Source organism: Crotalus tigris, unplaced genomic scaffold (assembly GCF_016545835.1).
Source record: "Crotalus tigris isolate CLP2741 ecotype Arizona unplaced genomic scaffold, ASM1654583v1 scf7180000017550.10884619, whole genome shotgun sequence".
Lineage (NCBI taxonomy): Eukaryota > Metazoa > Chordata > Lepidosauria > Squamata > Viperidae > Crotalus > Crotalus tigris.
In genome coordinates, this window is record NW_024096468.1 from 8,071,610 (window position 1) to 8,089,581 (window position 17,972).

Here is a 17,972-nt window from a genome sequence, read left to right on the forward strand (position 1 = left end):
AATTCTCAGTTCAAATCACTTACCAACTCTGGCCCTCCTTAGCTTGAAATCCCAGATAAGATTGGCCATGAGCTACTGCCTGCTAAGATTGAAAAGTATAACAAATTATCCCAAGGTTTCCTCACATGTCTGGTGAATTGCCTCCAGTTCTGGACCCTACCTTTTAGGAAGGACACTAACAATTTGGATTGCTTCCAGAAGAATAAAAAGCAAGATAACAGAATAACAGAGTTGGAAGGGACCTTAGACGTCTTCTAGTCCAACCCTCTGCTCAAGCAGGAGATCCTATACCATTTCAGACAAATGGCTGTCCAATCGCTTCTTAAAAACCTCCAGTGTTGGAGCACCTACAACTTTGGAGCCAAGTCATTCCATTGATTAATTGTTCTCTCTGTCAGGAAATTTCTCCTTAGTTCTAGGCTGCTTCTCTCTATTGCTTCTTGTCCTGCCTTCAGGTGCTTTGAAGAATAGGTTGACCCCTCTTTTTGTGGCAGATACTGGAACACTGCTATCATGTCATCCCCTAGCCCTTCTTTTCAGATAAGGAAGTAGAGAAGGGTTTTATCACATTTGGAGATCACACAAGTCTGGGCAGCTTACTTTTTGATAGTCAAGAACAATTAAAGCAAGAAAAAGACTATGAGTATCCGGAAGAAACAAACAGATTCTATAGTAGTGGACGTGGACAGGGTTTTGGATTAGATGATCTCCAAGATCTTTTCAACCATTTCACTTTGTGATTTGTCATGGGTTTTGTTAAAGCAGAGACAATTTCTCAGCCATGCAAGCAACACTGGGTGGTGATTGCGAGCAGCATGAAAAATAACAGTAGACTGCTGACAAACCATCACTCAGAGTTGCTAAGAGAGGCAAAGAAGCTCCTAGAAAGACCCTGGAGGTTTTAAAGAAGAAACTGGACAATCATTTGCCTTAAATGTTATAGGATTTCCTCCTTGAGCTGGGAGTTGGACTAGAAGACCTCCAAAGTCCCTTCCAGCACTGTTATTCTGAGCCTTCTTTCCTACTCAATTGAGGATTTTTCTGCCAACGACAAAGTTGCCATTCACAGAGAGTGGATACGTTCTTCTTAGCATCTCTTTCAGCTGACCCCATAATTTCTATCAGATATTCAGTTTGGGTGTGTGCATCTTTTCAATGACCTTATAAATGAATAGGCTGGGCTTTGCACCAGGTGCAACTCTTGCTTACAGCTGCCATAACATTTGATCCTCCAGTTTTGCTCTGTTATATTTCTGGAGTGTTCTTTTTTTGTCTTCCTTCTTTTAAAAAAAAAGTCTGTTTGCATCTGCCTGAAAATAAGCATTCAAACGTGTGTCCTTCTGGCTCACAAGAGAACTCCTGTGTACTGCTTACCATTTTGTCAATTAACAGAACTTTTCTTAAAGATACAATTCTTTCACCAAGCATTTAATTGTTTAAAGATTTTAGTCCTGGATTTGTTTCAGGATCGTTTTCAGATCTCTGGCTTTAGCTTTACGTATTTGGTTTTTCTAGACACTTTGAGGGCTCACCCAAGCAGAAACATAAGCAGTTTGAGTTGTGCATCCTTTAAATGACCTTATAAATGAATAGGCTTGGCTTTGCACCAGATGCAACTTTTTCTTACCAATGCCATGACATTTTATCCTCTACTGTTTGATCTGCTACTGTTTCTGGAGCATTCTTTTTGTCCTGATTCTAATAAAATGTGTTAGAGTCTGATGGAAAATAAGCTTTCAGCTATGTGTCTTTCCGGCATATAGGAGAATTCCTTCTCCTGGGTTGCTTACCACTTCTTCAACTTACAGAATATGTTTAAAGATAAACCTCTTTCACCTGCCGTTTAATCCCTTAAATTATTTTAGCATTATATCTACATTGGGGGTGGTGCAGTGGCTCAGAGGTTAAGATGCTGGGCTTGTCAGCTGGAAAGCCAGCAGCCCAAGTTTGAGATCTGAGTCAGATAATGGGGTGAGCTCCCATTCCTTGCCCCAGCTCCTGCCCACTTAGCAATTTTAAAGCATGCAAATTTGAGTAGATAAATAGGTGGGAAGATAACAGCATTTTGTGATGTCATATTGGCCACATGATTGTGGAAACGTCTTCGGACCATGCTGGTTCAATGACCTTGAAATGGAGATGAGTATTGCTCCCTATAGTCAGCAAAGGCTAGCGAAATAAAATCTGCAAGGACTCTTTTACCTTACCTTTTTTTATATCTACATTAGTGTTATTTTTTGATCTCTGGGTTTAGCTTTTTATATTCAAGGTGGGTTTTTTTTCAGTTTTATTAGACATATTGAAGGCTCATCGGAGCAGAAAGATGAGCTATAAAAGATATTTTTAAAATTCAGAATGAGGCAAAATATTGATAGACTGGACTAATGTTTGAATATGTGTTACGCTGGCATGGATTGGATACAGATTATTTTGCAAGGGCAAAGATTGGAAGAATATCCATCAGTGTTCAGTCAGGTGAACACAGCCATAGTGCAGTTGTAAGGTCAAAATAAATCATTGTTGAAATGTTTGAAAAATTAAATGTTTGTGAGTTATGATGCTCCTGATTCATAGCTCCTGAAGTTATGTACAGATTGGAGTATAAATATACTTCGCATTTTCTCTTCTTTTAGTTTTCCAGTGAGAAAGAGAGATAACAACAAGTAGATAGATAACAATAATCAGGGGTTCTCAACCTTGGCAACTTTAAGACTTGTGGACTTCAACTCCCAGCAAACTTCAACTTTGCTGGCTGAGGAATTCTGGGAGTTGAAGTCCACAAGTCTTAAAGTTGCCAAGGTTGAGAACCCCTGCAATAGATAGACAGGTAGATAGACAGCAGCAGGTAGATAAACAACAGACAGGCAGACAATAGATAGATAATCTAGATAGAAAAATGAAACACATTCAAGGTTAAGGATTTCACCTTTCTACACAATTTTGCTAGATTTGATTGTGATGCAGGCTAATAAAGAAACGAGAGCCAGTTTGGTATAGTGATTAAGGCATCAGTCTAGATACCAGGAGACCAAGAATTCCAGTCCCACCAATATCCTCAGCTGGATGATATTGGGTCAATCACTTTCTCTCAGCCCTAGAAAGGAGGCAATGGCAAATTACTCCTGAAAAACCTTGCCAAGAAAATTGCAGAGGCTTGTCAAGGTGGTCTCCAAGAATCAAACAAGATTGAATGGAAGAAAAAATAAATAAACAGAATGGAGCAGTTTTATAAATAAATATGTGTGAAATTGACATGATGAGAGCCAGTTTGGAGTAGTGGTTTAAGGCATCAGGGTAGAAATGATGATTTCTGTTTCCACCATAGGCCTAAAGCCACCTGGATGACCTTGAGCCAGTCACTTTCTCTCAGCCCTAAGAAGGAGGCAGTTACAAACTGTTGTCAAAAAAGCTGTATGCATTTGTTCAAAGAACTGCCTAGAGTCAAGTCTGTTTCAATGGCAAGAGAGTGAAAGTAAGAAAGTGTGAGAAAGAAAGAGAAAGAAAGAAAGAAAGAAAGAAAGAAAGAAAGAAAGAAAGAAAGAAAGAAAGAAAGCCATAAACATTGGATATATTTATTCAAACAATAGGACTGACTCAATGGGAAGGAAGGAAGGAAGGAAGGAAGGAAGGAAGGAAGGAAGGAAGGAAGGATTGGACATTGATTTTTTTTTTAAAAGCAGACTAATCCATTCACTATAATGATTTAGACTGGGGAGAAGATAATTCAAATCCTTATGTAGTTGTTGGGATGATCAATGTTTCTTAGCTTAATTAAGATTGCTACTGCAAGCTTATAAACACATTTTCAACAGGAACAGGTTTAAAATAAAATACTGACCTGAAAAATTGCTGGAGCGTATTACTATACAATAAAATGTTTTGAAAAACAGCAAACAATTGGCAGTGATGCATGCCAAGGATTTTGTTTTGCTGACTTATTTGGATTTCTTTTCTTTTTCCGTTAAGCAATATTTATTGCTTAACTATTGTGCATGTGTTGCTCAGCTATTTGTTTTGAAAGGTATATAGGTGAGAGACAGATTGTTATTTAGGACTAGAGGCAGTGTGGTGTAGTGGTTAAGTTTGCCCTGGGGAGATCCAGCTTCTAATCATTCTCCTATTGGAAAACTCATTGAATTAAGCCAATCACTCCTTCTGAACCCAATCTTTAAAAAAAAAAAAAAAAAACTTGTACGAAAATGAGTGCTGTTTTACTGCTTCAGCTCTTGTATGAAAGGAAGGATAGTAATGTGACAATAAGTAAATAAATGTTGTATTGAATCCTCTTGGTATTAGAACTTAAGAATAAGTTGGATGAGGCCACTGCCTGACATTGTTTCTCGTGGCAACTGAGTTGATGCTTCTGAGTGGTTTCATGCAGGAAACGGAGTTGTTCTCCACTGCCCATGATCCTCTGCAAGGAGCCTGTAGAAGCATGGATCCTCCTGATCTGAAGATCATGTTGAATCTTTCTGATGAAAAGCCCTTGATAGTTCTATCTTCCATACATTTATACAATCCCATCCAAATTAATGTCTATCACCACATTTTTTTAGCAATGCATTCCACTATTTACATAATATGTCTAGTGTGAAAAAATCCTTTCTTTTTTTGCTTTAAAACTCCTTCCAGCTTCATTGGAAGGCCTCTGTCTTTGGGGAAAGGGGGAAAAAAGTATCTTTCTCCATTTTCTCCCTGCCAAGTGTGATTTTAATCACAGAATCACATCCCACAGGTGCTTTTTCAAGAGGCAACTGGACCTCTTCGTTTTTCCTTGAAGATGTTTCTCTTCTCAATCAAGAAGCTTCTTCAGAACTGAACTTCAGTTCTTCAGAACTGAAGAAGTTTCTTGGATGGAAAGGGAAATATCTTCAAGGAAAAACAAAGGAAGTCCAGTTGCCTTTTGAAAAAGCATCTTTTGGACAGCCATGACCTGGATGACTGAGAATCTCCATAGACACATAGAATCGTATGCTAAGAAGGGATCTTGGAAATAATAGTAATAGTAATAGTAATAATAAAGTTGGAAGGGACCTTGGAGGTCATCTAGTCCAACCCCCTGCTCAGGCAGGAAACCCTATACCATTTCAGACAAACGGCTGTCCAGTTTCTTCTTAAAAACTTCCAGTGTTAGAGCATTCACCACTTCTGGAGGCAGGTTGTTCCACTGATTAATTGTTCTAACTGTCAGAAAGTTTCTCCTTAGTTCTAGGTTGCTTCTCTCCTTGATTAGTTTCCATCTGTTGCTTCTTGTCCTGCCTTCAGTCTTCTAGTCCAACTTCCTGTCCAGGTCAGGAAACCTCAATATTGTCCAAGACAAATTACAGATCATGTCCTCACAAAGTTGCCTTTTTTAAAAACTAAAGCATCCCATAATCTATCCTATTCTTGCAAGAAAAGCATCAAATGTTCTTTTATTTAATTTTCCTCCCTCCCTCCCTCCCTCCCTCCCTCCCTTCCTTCCTTCCTTCCTTCCTTCCTTGGAACGAGAGCAACTCTTCAAATATTTTCTGGAATAATTCTTTCATCATGCACAGAAATGCCAAGCAAGTGATTTTCAAGCTGCTTGTAACATCAAACTCAATTTTTGTGGCCTCTTTAGGTTCAGTTCCCCCCCCCGCTCCCCCCCCCAAAAAAAGAAAGCTAAAAAGCAGGGATACCCAGATAAGTGCAGACTGAAATAGTAGCCGCCACCTAAAGGGAGCAGTGATTGGTTAATCCATACAGGTAGTCCTTAACTTACAACCGTTCATTTAGTGACCGTTTGAAGTTACAACATCCCTGGAAAAAGTGATTTATGACCATTTTTCACACTTATAACCTTTGCAGCATCCCCATGGTCACGTGATCAAAATTTGGATGCTTAGCAACTGGTTCATGTTTATGACTGTCCCAGGATCATGAGATCCCCTTTTGACCTTCTAACAAGCAAGATCAATGGGGAAGCCAGATTCACTTAACAACCGGGTTACTAACTTAACTGTCATGTGTCTGACTAATGAAACTCTTCAAAGAACTTTCAGGCATTGCTTAACCTAAAAAGCCTTTATTAGTGTAAAGGAGTGTCAGCACGGCATGGAGAATGCCAAGATCTGAATTTCCCTTCCTTTGCCCATAACATTCCAGGCATTTCCCCTACCCTATTTTGGGGTCATGATTCCCATCTTCCAATTAGCAGGAAGGGCAAAGATTCACTTCCATTCCCTTCCCTGCGCTTTTCTCTCCTCTCTCATTCTCATCTGAATTAACTCTAAAAGTACCAGACAGTTCTGCATATTTTGTCAAAGCAATAATATTCAATATTAGCAGAATTGACATTAACTTTCTCTTAACAACTGTGGCAAGAAAGGTCTTAAAATAGGGCAAAAATCATTTAACAACTGTCTCACCTAGCAACAGAAATTTTGGGGTCAATTGTGGTCATAAATCGAGGAATACGTGTACTGAACCCATTGATATACTGTACATGGAGAAGGAAAATAGAAGACCAAGTGCACTCTCCTTTGTTCTGTACCTTGAAAAAAACAATTTGTTGGGTAAAAGTGATGTATTTAATAGAAACCAGGGAGGCCTCTACATATGTAAGTATGTTCAAAGTTAGGGTAGAAATGCAAGTGAAGAGGAAGGAGAAATGAAGGTGAAACCGTTTCCAATCCTAAGTGATTAGCTGGCAATCCTTGATATTAGAAAAGAGGAGAGATGGAATAATGGACTGTTTGGTGGTTTACCAAATATTTAAACCTTGGCTCGGTTCTGGACACCATTTAATGCTTGACCTTTAAATTGCAGCTATGACTCAGTCTTAATGTCTCACAAGCATTTTTGGCTTTGAGACTCACCTGGACCCTGAATGGCATCCCCAGAGAGGTTTTCAAGTTCCTAGAATTAAATTAGTCCGTTCTGTTTCTATTTATTATTTTTGAATATATTTGTATTGAAGATTCTAATTACAGTAATGCAAACTAATACAAACTAAACTCAGAGAAAGTCAAGAAAATAAAAAGTGCAAAGAAGGAATAATAAAAAAAAAATAAAAAAGAAATATATAAATATTATATAGATTCCTTCCACAATCTATCCTGTCCTTGCAATAAAAGCTTTTCTCCCTGTGCTTTTTGAAAGACAGATTTAAATGCTGTCATCTTTTAAAAAAAAAATGTACATGCTCACATATATTCATTGCAAATTAACATATGCATTTGTAAATGCCAAAAAATATACACTTTAGTGACTGTAAGCATGAGAGTTTGATTTTTTTTTACAAAAAAAAAAATTGCAAGTCAATGTAGATATTTGATAGAGTTGTTGTTGTTAGTTGCAAAGTTGTGTCCGACCCATCTTGACCCCATGGACAATGTTCCTCCAGGCCTTCCTGTCCTCTACCATCTTCTGGAGTCCATTTAAGCTCACACCTACTGCTTCAATGACTCCATCCAGCCACCTCATTCTCTGTCGTACCCTTCTTCTATTGCCCTCAATCTTTCCCAGCATTAGGTCCTTCTCCAGTGAGTCCTTCCTTCTCATTACGTGGCCAAAGTTTTTGAGCTTCAACTTCAGGATCTGGCCTTCTAAAGAGCAGTCAGGGTTGATCTCCTCTAGGACTGACCGGTTTGATCGCCTTGCAGTCCAAGGGACTCGCAGGAGTCTTCTCCAGCACCATAGTTCAAAGGCCTCCATTCTTTGGTGCTCAGCCTTTCTTTTGATAGAGTAGATAGATATATGTTTGAATGCTTTGGAAATAACCAAGACATCTAGATGACCTTGACTGATATTGGAAAGCTATTTTTAAATCTTTTTTTTTTTCAGAAAGGGGGAGTCTTACAGGTGGCAGCACTTCGAGTTGGCAGCCAAGCAGGATTGGTTTGGATTAGATGGATGGAAGAACTCTAATGCATTTCAGAGTTGTTGAAATAAACTTTCTGGAACAACACACTGACCAATGGCTTCTATATTGCAGTCAAGAAAACAAGTTTGTATCCATGCTGTCATGAAGAATGGGCTTAAAAGGGATAGCAGTGCTATAGCCTTCAGTTTTAGATTGATTGATTGACTGATTATGTTCCATCAAGTCATTTTCCATTCTTAGGAATCATATAACTATACATAGAATTTCTCCCCACGGTGATCTGTCCCTGACCTGCCTGTTTTTTCAAGCCTTCCAACATTGTCCCCATTGTCACTGTAACTAGGTTCATCCATCTTGCTAGAGCTTGCAGATCCTCTGCATTTTGGCTATCAGAAAAGTGTCATGGGCATTGCACAGGTTATTGATGTTTTTTCCCAGTTTTAAAACCATATTGTCTTTCAACCCACTTCCCTTAATATATATTCAATGCATAGGATGAAAAAAATAGGGAGAGAGTATATAAATTTGTCGCATTCCTTTTCCAACTTGGTGCCAATTTGTTTCAACATGTTCTATCTGTACTGTGTCTTCCTGACCTCTTTGAACTGTAGGTTTTTCATGAAGACAACATGTTCTGGAATTCCTGTTTTTCTACACATTCCACAGCTTGACATAATTCACAAAATCAAAGGTCTTTCTATAATCAATGAAACACATAGTCACTACTTTTTGCTGTTCTTTGGCTTTCCCAATTAACCAATATGTATTGGCAATAATGTCTCATGTTTCTTGGTCTTGGTCTTCTCTAAAGACATCTTAAGCATCTGGCAGCTCTTTTTCCATGTAGCAGTTTAATATGTGTTGTTTGATCCTAAGCATCATTTTGCTAGCATGTAAAATTAAGAACATTGTACAATGGTTTGCATTCTGTTAAGTCTTCTTTTTTTGGTACTGAAATATATACTGACTTCTTCCAATCTGTTAGCCACTGTGTCTTTCTCCAGATTTACTGGGATAGCTTGGTTAAAATCAGTGATAGATGTCTCACTTCATTCTAAGGGATTGTAGGGATCTACAACTTTAAGAGCCTAAGTCTGAGAAGTTGTTTTGTAGCAGGCATGGATGTGTACACCAAAGCCACCATGACCATCATCTGTTGGAAGTCTTTAAAAAATCCATATTGTTTCTTGGGCTTGCATTGTAACTGTGCAAGCCAAAAAAGTACATGTTTGGGTTACTGAAGTAACAAGGTATAACAAAGCGCTTTGAAGTTGATCTGGGAATGCTATGAGCACTTCCTTTTCTCAGATATGTATTTTCCTGGGAACTTGAAAAAATACAAACCCAGAAAAAAGTGGCTTTTTCAAGGAAACATTGATAGGCATGGTATGCAAAATCATTACTGTTTCGTTTTGGAAACAGAAGTCCAAAACTGAAACAAAAAAAGAGAATGCAAAATTACAAAAAGAAATACAGTAGACAGAAAAATTGTGAATATGTGTATTTATGTAATATGAATGTATATATACAAACTTTTTAATCATAATTATACATTTATTCTTCATTTCAGGCTTTTCCTAAGTCTTTGCTATGTTTTTTTTTCTGCCAATGCAATTTTCTTACATTTGAATCACTGCTCCAATGAAATATTCTCTTTAATTTTCTAGTGTTTTGCAGTAATGAACCTAGAAGCTAGCAGCAATATCTGGATCAATTTCTTATGCTGCATCAATTTATATGAATTAGGGAATCTGGACAGTAGACTACAGGCAGAATTTATTGTGAAAAATTGTTGGATGATTCACCAAATTGTTCAAAAACTTTCAGTCAAAACACTTATTTACTGAGCATCGCCACCAAAACTAAAAACATGGAGCAATTTGTTTATTCTTGCACCAACACAATTTAAAAAACTTGCAGATATGTAAAGTTAGTTCTTGACTTACAACCAGAAACGGGACCAGAATTTCCATTGCTACACAAAGTGATTGTTAAATGCGCTGGGCCTGATTTTATGACAATTTTTGCCACTGCTGCTAAACAAATCACCGCAGTTGTTAAGTGAATCATGTGGTCATTAAGCAACTCCAGCTTCCCCCATTGACTTTGCTTATCAAAAGCTGGCTGCAAATGGCAATCACATGACCCCAGGATGCTGCAGCTGCCATAAATACGTGCTGGTTGCCAAACATCCAAATTCTGAGCAGTGACTGTGGGGCTGCTGCAGCTGTTGTAAGTATAAAGACCAGTAAGTCATTTTTTAAAAAACCTATCATGTCAAAGTGTACTTACATGTACTTAAGCAGTATTGTTGTAACTTCAAACAGTTGCTAAATAAATGGTTGTAAATCAAAGACTACCTGTATATACAGTGTGGTTGTAGTGTTGGTTTAGCTAACACAGAAAGGAGCACGACGGCTCAAGTGGTTGGAACCCTGGGCAGGAGGTTAGCAAGCCCACATTTGAAACCCGAGAGCTGCTATGGGGCAGCTCTCTCAACTCTTCAGTTCCTGTTGAGGGCATCAAAGGAGCCCCAACTAGGCATTCCCAGGACAACGGTGATCCTTTCAAATCGGAAGAGTCTCTGTGCTTCTGACATGAGTACAAAAGCTAACACAAAGTGTAGACAAACACAAGCGTCAGATTGAGAAGCATAAAGGATCTAGTCAAAGAAATCAGAGATATTCTATGAAGCTCTAACCTCATCCATATCATAAGAAACAGGCATAGAAAGGAGTTAATGATGGAATATAATGTTTAAAAAATGGAATGAATACATGGAAATTAGGCAAGAAGACTACTAGGTGATATATTTGAGAGAGAATGCATGCATCGTTACAATGTCTGGATCAGGGGTAGGCAACCTTGGCTCTTTTATGACTTATGGGCTTCATCTCCTAGAATTCCTAAGCCAGCCATGCTGGGAATTCTGGGACTTGAAATCCACAAGTCATAAAAGAGCCAAGGTTGCCTACCCCTGATCTACTCCTGGTCTAGACCTGGTCCAATCTTTTGGCTTGCCTGGGCCACACTGAGTAAAGAGGTCTTGAGCTACATGTAAAATATATATTTGTTTATTTATGTATTTATTTAATTTATATGGTTGCCCACCTCAGTCAATGACTCTGGATGGCTTACAATTCAAGTTGTAATATAGTTAATGTACATAAATCACATAATAATGTTCAAAGCTTATGATCTTGTGGGGCCACATTACTAGTTGTCCAGGGCTGCCATGTGGTCTGTAGGCCACAGGTTGGATACACCTGATCTAGATGAAAGTTGTACCCTTTGTGGAAATCAACTACTTTGAGTTATGGTGATGGAAAAGGCTATTTCACATTCCTTGGGCAGCCATAAGAAATTGTGGGTGCTCCATCACTGGAGATTTTTAAGAAAAGACTAGACAGGTGGTGTAGGTCAGTGATGGTGAATGTTTTAGAGACCAAGTGCCCAATCTGCAGCCTAAAACCCACTTATGTATCGTCGGGTGCCGGGTGGGCATGGCCAATTGGATGGGTGTGGCCAATTGGGTGGGTGTGGCCAATTGGGTAGGCATGGCCCATTGGGTGGGTGTGGCTGCAGTGGTAACGGCAGACTGGGTGGGACTAAAAAGTTTGATCAATCAATTCCAACTTTGCGAGATCTTTTTTTTCCTGCGAGAAGTTGAAATTGATTGATTGATTGAACCTTTTTTTTTTTTTTTTTTGCAGATGGCAGTGGAAGTTTTATAAAATCCAGCTGAAGGCCTGGGACTGGGGTGACGGCATGCGTGCCCACAGAGAGGGCTCACCATGCCACCTGTAGCACACGTGCCATAGGTTCACCACCACGGGTATAGATTCTCCTGTTGAGCAGGAGGCTGGACTAGAAGACCCCCAGGGTCCCTTCCAGCTCTATTCTATTCAAGAATCAATTCTTCAGTGCTAGAGTAAATCAAGCCAGAATGCTCCCTGGTAGCATAGAATCATAGGGCTGGAAGGCCCATTAGTGGTCTTCTAGTCCAATCCCCTGCCAAGGCAGAAGTCCTTATTCCATCCCAGAGAAATGGGTGTCCAATCTTTCCTCCAGCGATAGAGCACCCACGGTGCATGAATCATGAAACAAAGGATATCATATTTGGGGCACATGAGGTGGGCTCCTGTTTCTATAGAAAAGGTAATCAAATTGGGGAAGATGGATAGAAGGAGAAGAGACCAATAGTGTATAAGAAAAACAGAGTTACAGAAATGTACCTGCAAAAATTGCTTAGTATGGTGAGAGACAGGACAACCTGGAGAACTTTTATCCATAGAATCAGCAGGAGCTGGCTATGACTCAGTGGAGCATAATAACAACAGATGCCAGCAATGAATTTTCTTTGTTATTAGTTCTTGTTGAAATGCAAAAAGACAAGTTTAAAAGGAATTTTATACACAGAATGTTCTGATTCATCAGTGGCCAAATTGAAGCTTCCCCCCCCCCAAAATTAGGGTGCTGTGACACTATGACTCTTATTCTGTATTATAGCTCCCTCTTTTGGTAAGAAAAAAAACTCCCATGTATTGTGTGTTTTGTATTTATTTTTTTTCCAGAAGTGGTACTTATTTTGTTGCTAAAAACTGACACTGACTTGATGGTATGTTCTATCTATCAATCTATATAAAATGTGCTTGTGTCTGTAGGGATCCACAAAGAGCGATACAATAAATTTTCTTCTTCCACTATTTCCAAAAGAAAAATTCAGCTGCAATTTTCTTTTTCCCAGTAAGAGAGGGGATTTAATACTAAAAAAGTATCTTGACTTACAGGTAGTCCTTGATTCACAATCATTAGTTTAGTGACTGTTTGAAATTATAACAGCAATGAGAAAAATGACTTATGACTTTTTTTCCCTTACTTACCACCAATGCAGCATCCCTGTGGTCACATGATCAAAATTCAGATGCTTGGCAACTGGTTCATATTTATGATACTAGCAGTGTCCTGGGGTCATGTGATCCCCTTTTGTAATCTTCTGACAAGCAAACTCAATGGGGAAGCCAGATTCACTTAACAACCGTGTTACTAACGTAAAACTGCAGTGACTTACTTAATAACGGTGCAAGAAAGGTTGTAAAATGGGGCAAAACTCACTTAACCAATGTCTCGCCTAGCAATAGAAATTTTGGGCTCAATTGTGGTTGTTAAATCAAGGGCTACCTGTATAGTTTTCTCTACTTACATTCTCCCCCCCAAATCACTGCAGCTTTTTGTTCTGCACACTAAGGTGAAAAAAAGAGAGACCTAGAATATCTCATTTAAATATGAATAGGAAAATAGGTTAGAAGGGACATCTCAGACTGCATCACACATTCCCTCCCCTGGGCCCACATCTTTGCAATGATTTCTCAGGCATTTGAATATCATGAGTCTGGGTTCCATAATATACTTTACCAGATAAGGTCAAAACTTTGCAGTTGCACTTTTTAAAATTCTACTCTATATACTAAATTAATTTATGTGGCTGCCCAACTTACAAATATGACTCTGGGCAATTAACAATGTAGTAGAACAGTAGAAAAAAATGCAATATCAGCAAAAAAAAAAAAAGGGTACAGTAGTCAGCAAGAACAAACCAAATGCACACTCAACAGTACCAATAGCATCCTCACAGCCATCTAACTTTAATGTCAATTTAATGCTTGTGGTTTGAATAGACAGATGTATGTATTCAGGTTATATTGATGTTTTTAACTGATGGTTAGGAACCACCTAGAGATTGATACAAGACGGCCAATTATATAAATGTGTTGATAAATAAGTATCTTCAAACTCTGATGCCCCTGGTTATAGAACACCATGGTTTGTTTTGTTTTTTTCTTTCTGTGGCCTAACATGTTGGACAGTTGCTGCCTGTTTGTTTGATGAGTTAGTGCAATGTGTCTGCATAGAAAATGGGTTAATTTAAGAGTGGGACATAACTGGCCTATTGTCTGTGACACTGTTGGTTTTTGCTTTTCTGGTGTTGGGAATTCTCCATTAAAATTTGAAGACGAGCAACAGAGTTTTTCCTGTTGGAGAATTCTGGAATTCCCAGTGGCACAAAATTCCCATCTGTGGTATTTTCCAGCCACAATGAGAGTTCAGCTCCTAGAATTCGCAGGCAGTTTGAGGGCTTGTAGTTTTTGCAGAGACTGGAGACTGGAGAGCAGCAGACTGGAGAAATACCTATTCCAGTTGATCATGCTTGTGATTTGCCCAGAGATCTACTCCATCTTTAAGATATATGGACCAACTCCGAGAATCCTCCTGCCAGCATGCTAGGTAGGGATTTCTGGGAATTGGAATCCTTGTACTTTAAACTTCGATTCTAAGGTTGAGAATCACTGGCATAAAGGGGGAACTGTCTAATACAAGAAATGTTCTGCTTTTTCCGTCTCCTTTGAATTCTGATTGAGGATCAGATATAAGATAGAAACGGTGCCTGAGAAAATATAGAAAAACAATACATGCTGTAAGAAGAAGAATTTTTTTCCCCCAAACTTAGAAGTTTGGATTCAGCTCAGTATTATTTGTGTTTCCACTTCTTAAGAAACAAGAGAGGGAAAATGGTACTTACCAACATACTCTACTTGTAGACAAAAGGAGGTCCTTGAAATCTATACATTCATGCTCGTACATACATATATGACTTATTCATGGCCTAGGAGGGGAAAGGATTTTTAAAAAGGATTAAAAAAAATACTCTAGAAAAACGAAGGATAATCCCACTCACCGCCAAGGATCTCTAGTTCTTTACAGATAATCCTCAATTTACAACTATTTGTATAGTGATTATTCAAAGTTACAGCAGCATTGAAAAAAAAATGATTTATGACCATTTTTCACACCTACAATCATGGTTATGTGAACAAAATTTGAACCTTTGGCAACTGGTTCATATTTATGATGTTTGCAGTGTCCTGGTGTCATATGAGCACTTTTTGTGACCTTCTAACAAGCAAAGTCAATGGGGAAGCCAAATTCACTTAACAATTGTGTTACTAACTTAACAGCTGCAGTGATTCACAACCACTGTGGCAAGAAAGGATGTAAAATGGAGCAAAATTCAAAATTAACAATTGTCTTGCTTAGCAATGGAAATCTGGGGCTCAGTTGTGTTTGTAGGTCAAGGACTAACTGTGTTTGAAAGAGCCAGGCTGTTGTAGTCCTCCTAAGAACAATGTCCAGGTTTTCTTCTTGACTTAGCATCAATGTTCAAAGAAAATCAATTCACCAGGAAAATAATTCAACCTTCTCTTTTTAGAAATTCGGGAAGCTTTCCGAGTCCTGGACCGGGATGGCAACGGCTTCATTTCCAAGCAGGAACTGGGAATGGCCATGCGCTCTCTGGGATACATGCCTAGCGAGGTGGAACTGGCAATTATTATGCAGCGGTTAGACATGGATGGTGAGTCTTTCAGTTCTTCTCATAGTTTTTGCTGTAGGACAGTGTTTCCCAAACTTGACAATTTTAAGGCATGTGGACTTCAACTCCCAGAATTCCACAGCCAGCACTGCTGTAGGAGAATGTGCTGGTTGCCAGCTGACTTCCAGGTGCAATTTGAGATGGCTATTTAGCCCTTTCATGGCACAGAGCCAGGTTATTTACAGGACTGTTTGCAATAAACTCTGCTTATCCAGTAAGATCTGACAAGCTCCAGACCCTGTCACTCAAGCAGTATGACCTGGTGGGACCCAGGAGATGTGCTTTCTCTATCACTGGAAGCATTTCCCCAAGACCCAGATGGCCCTGACTCCCCCTGTCTCTCTTTCTAAACCTTTCATGACTTCCCTTTCCTCCTCAGTCCTTGAGTCAGAAGGATTTGTGGTTCCATCCAAAGTGATTATTGACCTATTGAATCGCTTTGGTGGAGTCTCTTCTACATGTTTTATTATATTTCATTTCTAGTTCAATCTTGTATTTATTTTAATTTATTTTAATAATAAGATGCCCAGAATCATTTGGGAAAGACAAGTATAGTGTCAACGCTGCAAATATTGTATATTCTTGCTTTTGACAATATACAGAACTGTCTGGTATTTTTTGGGGTTAATACAGAGCAGAAGGGGGATGGGGGTAAAGCCTGGGAAAGAAAGAGGAAGAAAACTTTTGACCTTCACACTAATTGGATAATGTGATATATGACGGCTAATTTAGGGAGGGAACATGCTGATAATTTAACTGCTCAGAGGAAGAGAACTTAGATCCTAGCATGTTGTTATGGTTCCGGCTAATGAAACACTTCAAAGAACTTCCAGCATCCCTCCATTGTGCCTGTGCCGACATTTTGTAACAATAAAAGACTTTTAGGAAAATAAATGCCTGGAAGTTCTTTGAAGTGTTTCATTAGCCGGAACCATAACATATAGTAAATTGACTATCCAGGTAAATCAGCAAGCAAACCTCAAAGCCATTTTTAGACATTGAAAGGATGGGTTGCCAATATTTTGTTTGGGGGTGTATCTATATAAGGGAGAGTGGTGGCTCAGCAGTTAAAGATGTTGAGCTTATCAGCTGGAAAGCTGACAACCTGGGTTCAAGACCCGAACAGTGCATGACAATGTGAGCTCCCATTACTTGCCCCAGCTCCTACTCACCTAGTAGTTCAAAAGCATGAAAATGTGAGTGGATAAATATGTACCACTTTGGTGGGAAGGTAACAGCATCCCATGCACCTCGATCTATAGTCATGCTATTCACATCATCACAAATGTCTTTGGACAATGTTGACTCCTTCAGCTGAGAAACAGAGATGAGCACTGTCCCCTAGAGTCGGACATGACTGGGCAGGGAAAACCATTATCTTTACCTTTATGTCTATATACAAAAAGACAAAGGTTTAAGTTAAAAGTGTAAAGGTATCCTGGGAAGTATCACAAAGAGTGCCATTTTCTGTGGAGGCTCTCAAAATTCCAACAATGGTTTGGGAGAAAAAGTTTATTTGGATGCCAAATGAGGTAACTTTCTGTGAAAAGATGCAAAATAGTAAATCTTCAAACAAGTGAAATATGAGTAGCTGAATGCATTTGCTTGCCTATATCTTCATTGCTTTTATCTGCATGAAATTGTATTGAAAGTGTCCATGTTTTTATTATGTCCTTATTCTATTTGAAGAAGTATCTCTGTTGCACCTAACAATCTTCTTCTAAGCCCTTCACCAGATGTTCTTATCAAAGAGCAGGTAGCTCATTGATAAGAGAGCCTTTTCAATAGCACTGCGGATAGCCCTCCGCAAACAGCCTCCCTTGACACCTTCATTGTGATGAATACCTTGTTTTATTTTCCAAGGTTCTTTTTTGAATTACTGGTTATTTACTATTGTTCCTTTTACGTGCTGCCCTATTGTTAAAGTAAATGGATCTTATTTCTATTATACACTGTTTTTATTATGTTATACAGCATTGTTTCTGTTACCCAACATTCAGAGAAGTGTGGTTTGCAGGCATTCTATTACAGGCAATCCTCGACTTATTACAGCTTGTTTTAATGACCGTTTGAAGTTATAATAGCATGAAAAAAGTGACTTATGATCATTTTTTACATTTACAACCATTGCATCATCCTGATGATCATGGGGCACTTTATTTATTTATATTTATGACAGTTGCAATATACCACTTTTTGTGACCTTCTGACAAGCAAGGTCAATGGGAAAGCTAAATTCACTTAACAACTGTGCTAATAACTTAACAATTGCAGTGAATTACTTAATAACTGTGGCAAGGAAGGTTGTAAAATGGAGAAAAACTCAAATAACAAATGTCTCACTTAGCAACATAAATTTTAGATTCAGTTGTGGTCATAAGTTGAGGACTACCTGGAATGTAATAAATAAAGTAAATCTGATTTCTACCTATATTAAATGCTGTTAGCCATTCAGTACGGCAAGAAGATTGGCAGGTAGGATGTACATTTCCCCTTCTCTTCTCTCCTTCAGTATAGAGTAGAGTCAGAGGCAAGAATGTTACACTGATAACATTGTTTTGTCTTCAAAACAGCATTGATTTTTGGCAATTACATGCAGTTGTCTATGCAATTTTCTTGTCATGTTTTCAGAAATGTTTGCCCTTGCCTTCTTTCTAGGACTGAAAGAGAGAGTGATTGGCTGAGATTTACTAAACT

At 38.7% G+C, this 17,972-nt stretch overlaps 1 protein-coding gene across 3 annotated transcripts in view; it reads left to right on the forward strand.

Moving 5' to 3' along the window:
- CALN1 (calneuron 1) overlaps nt 1–17,972 on the forward strand; it is a 165,436-nt gene that overhangs the window by 85,489 nt on the left and 61,975 nt on the right. For all 3 annotated transcript variants that reach the window (XM_039341977.1, XM_039341997.1, XM_039341988.1), the window contains exon 3: nt 15,114–15,257. In XM_039341977.1, coding sequence (XP_039197911.1) covers nt 15,114–15,257 — 144 coding nt within the window. The remainder of the gene's footprint in view (nt 1–15,113; nt 15,258–17,972) is intronic.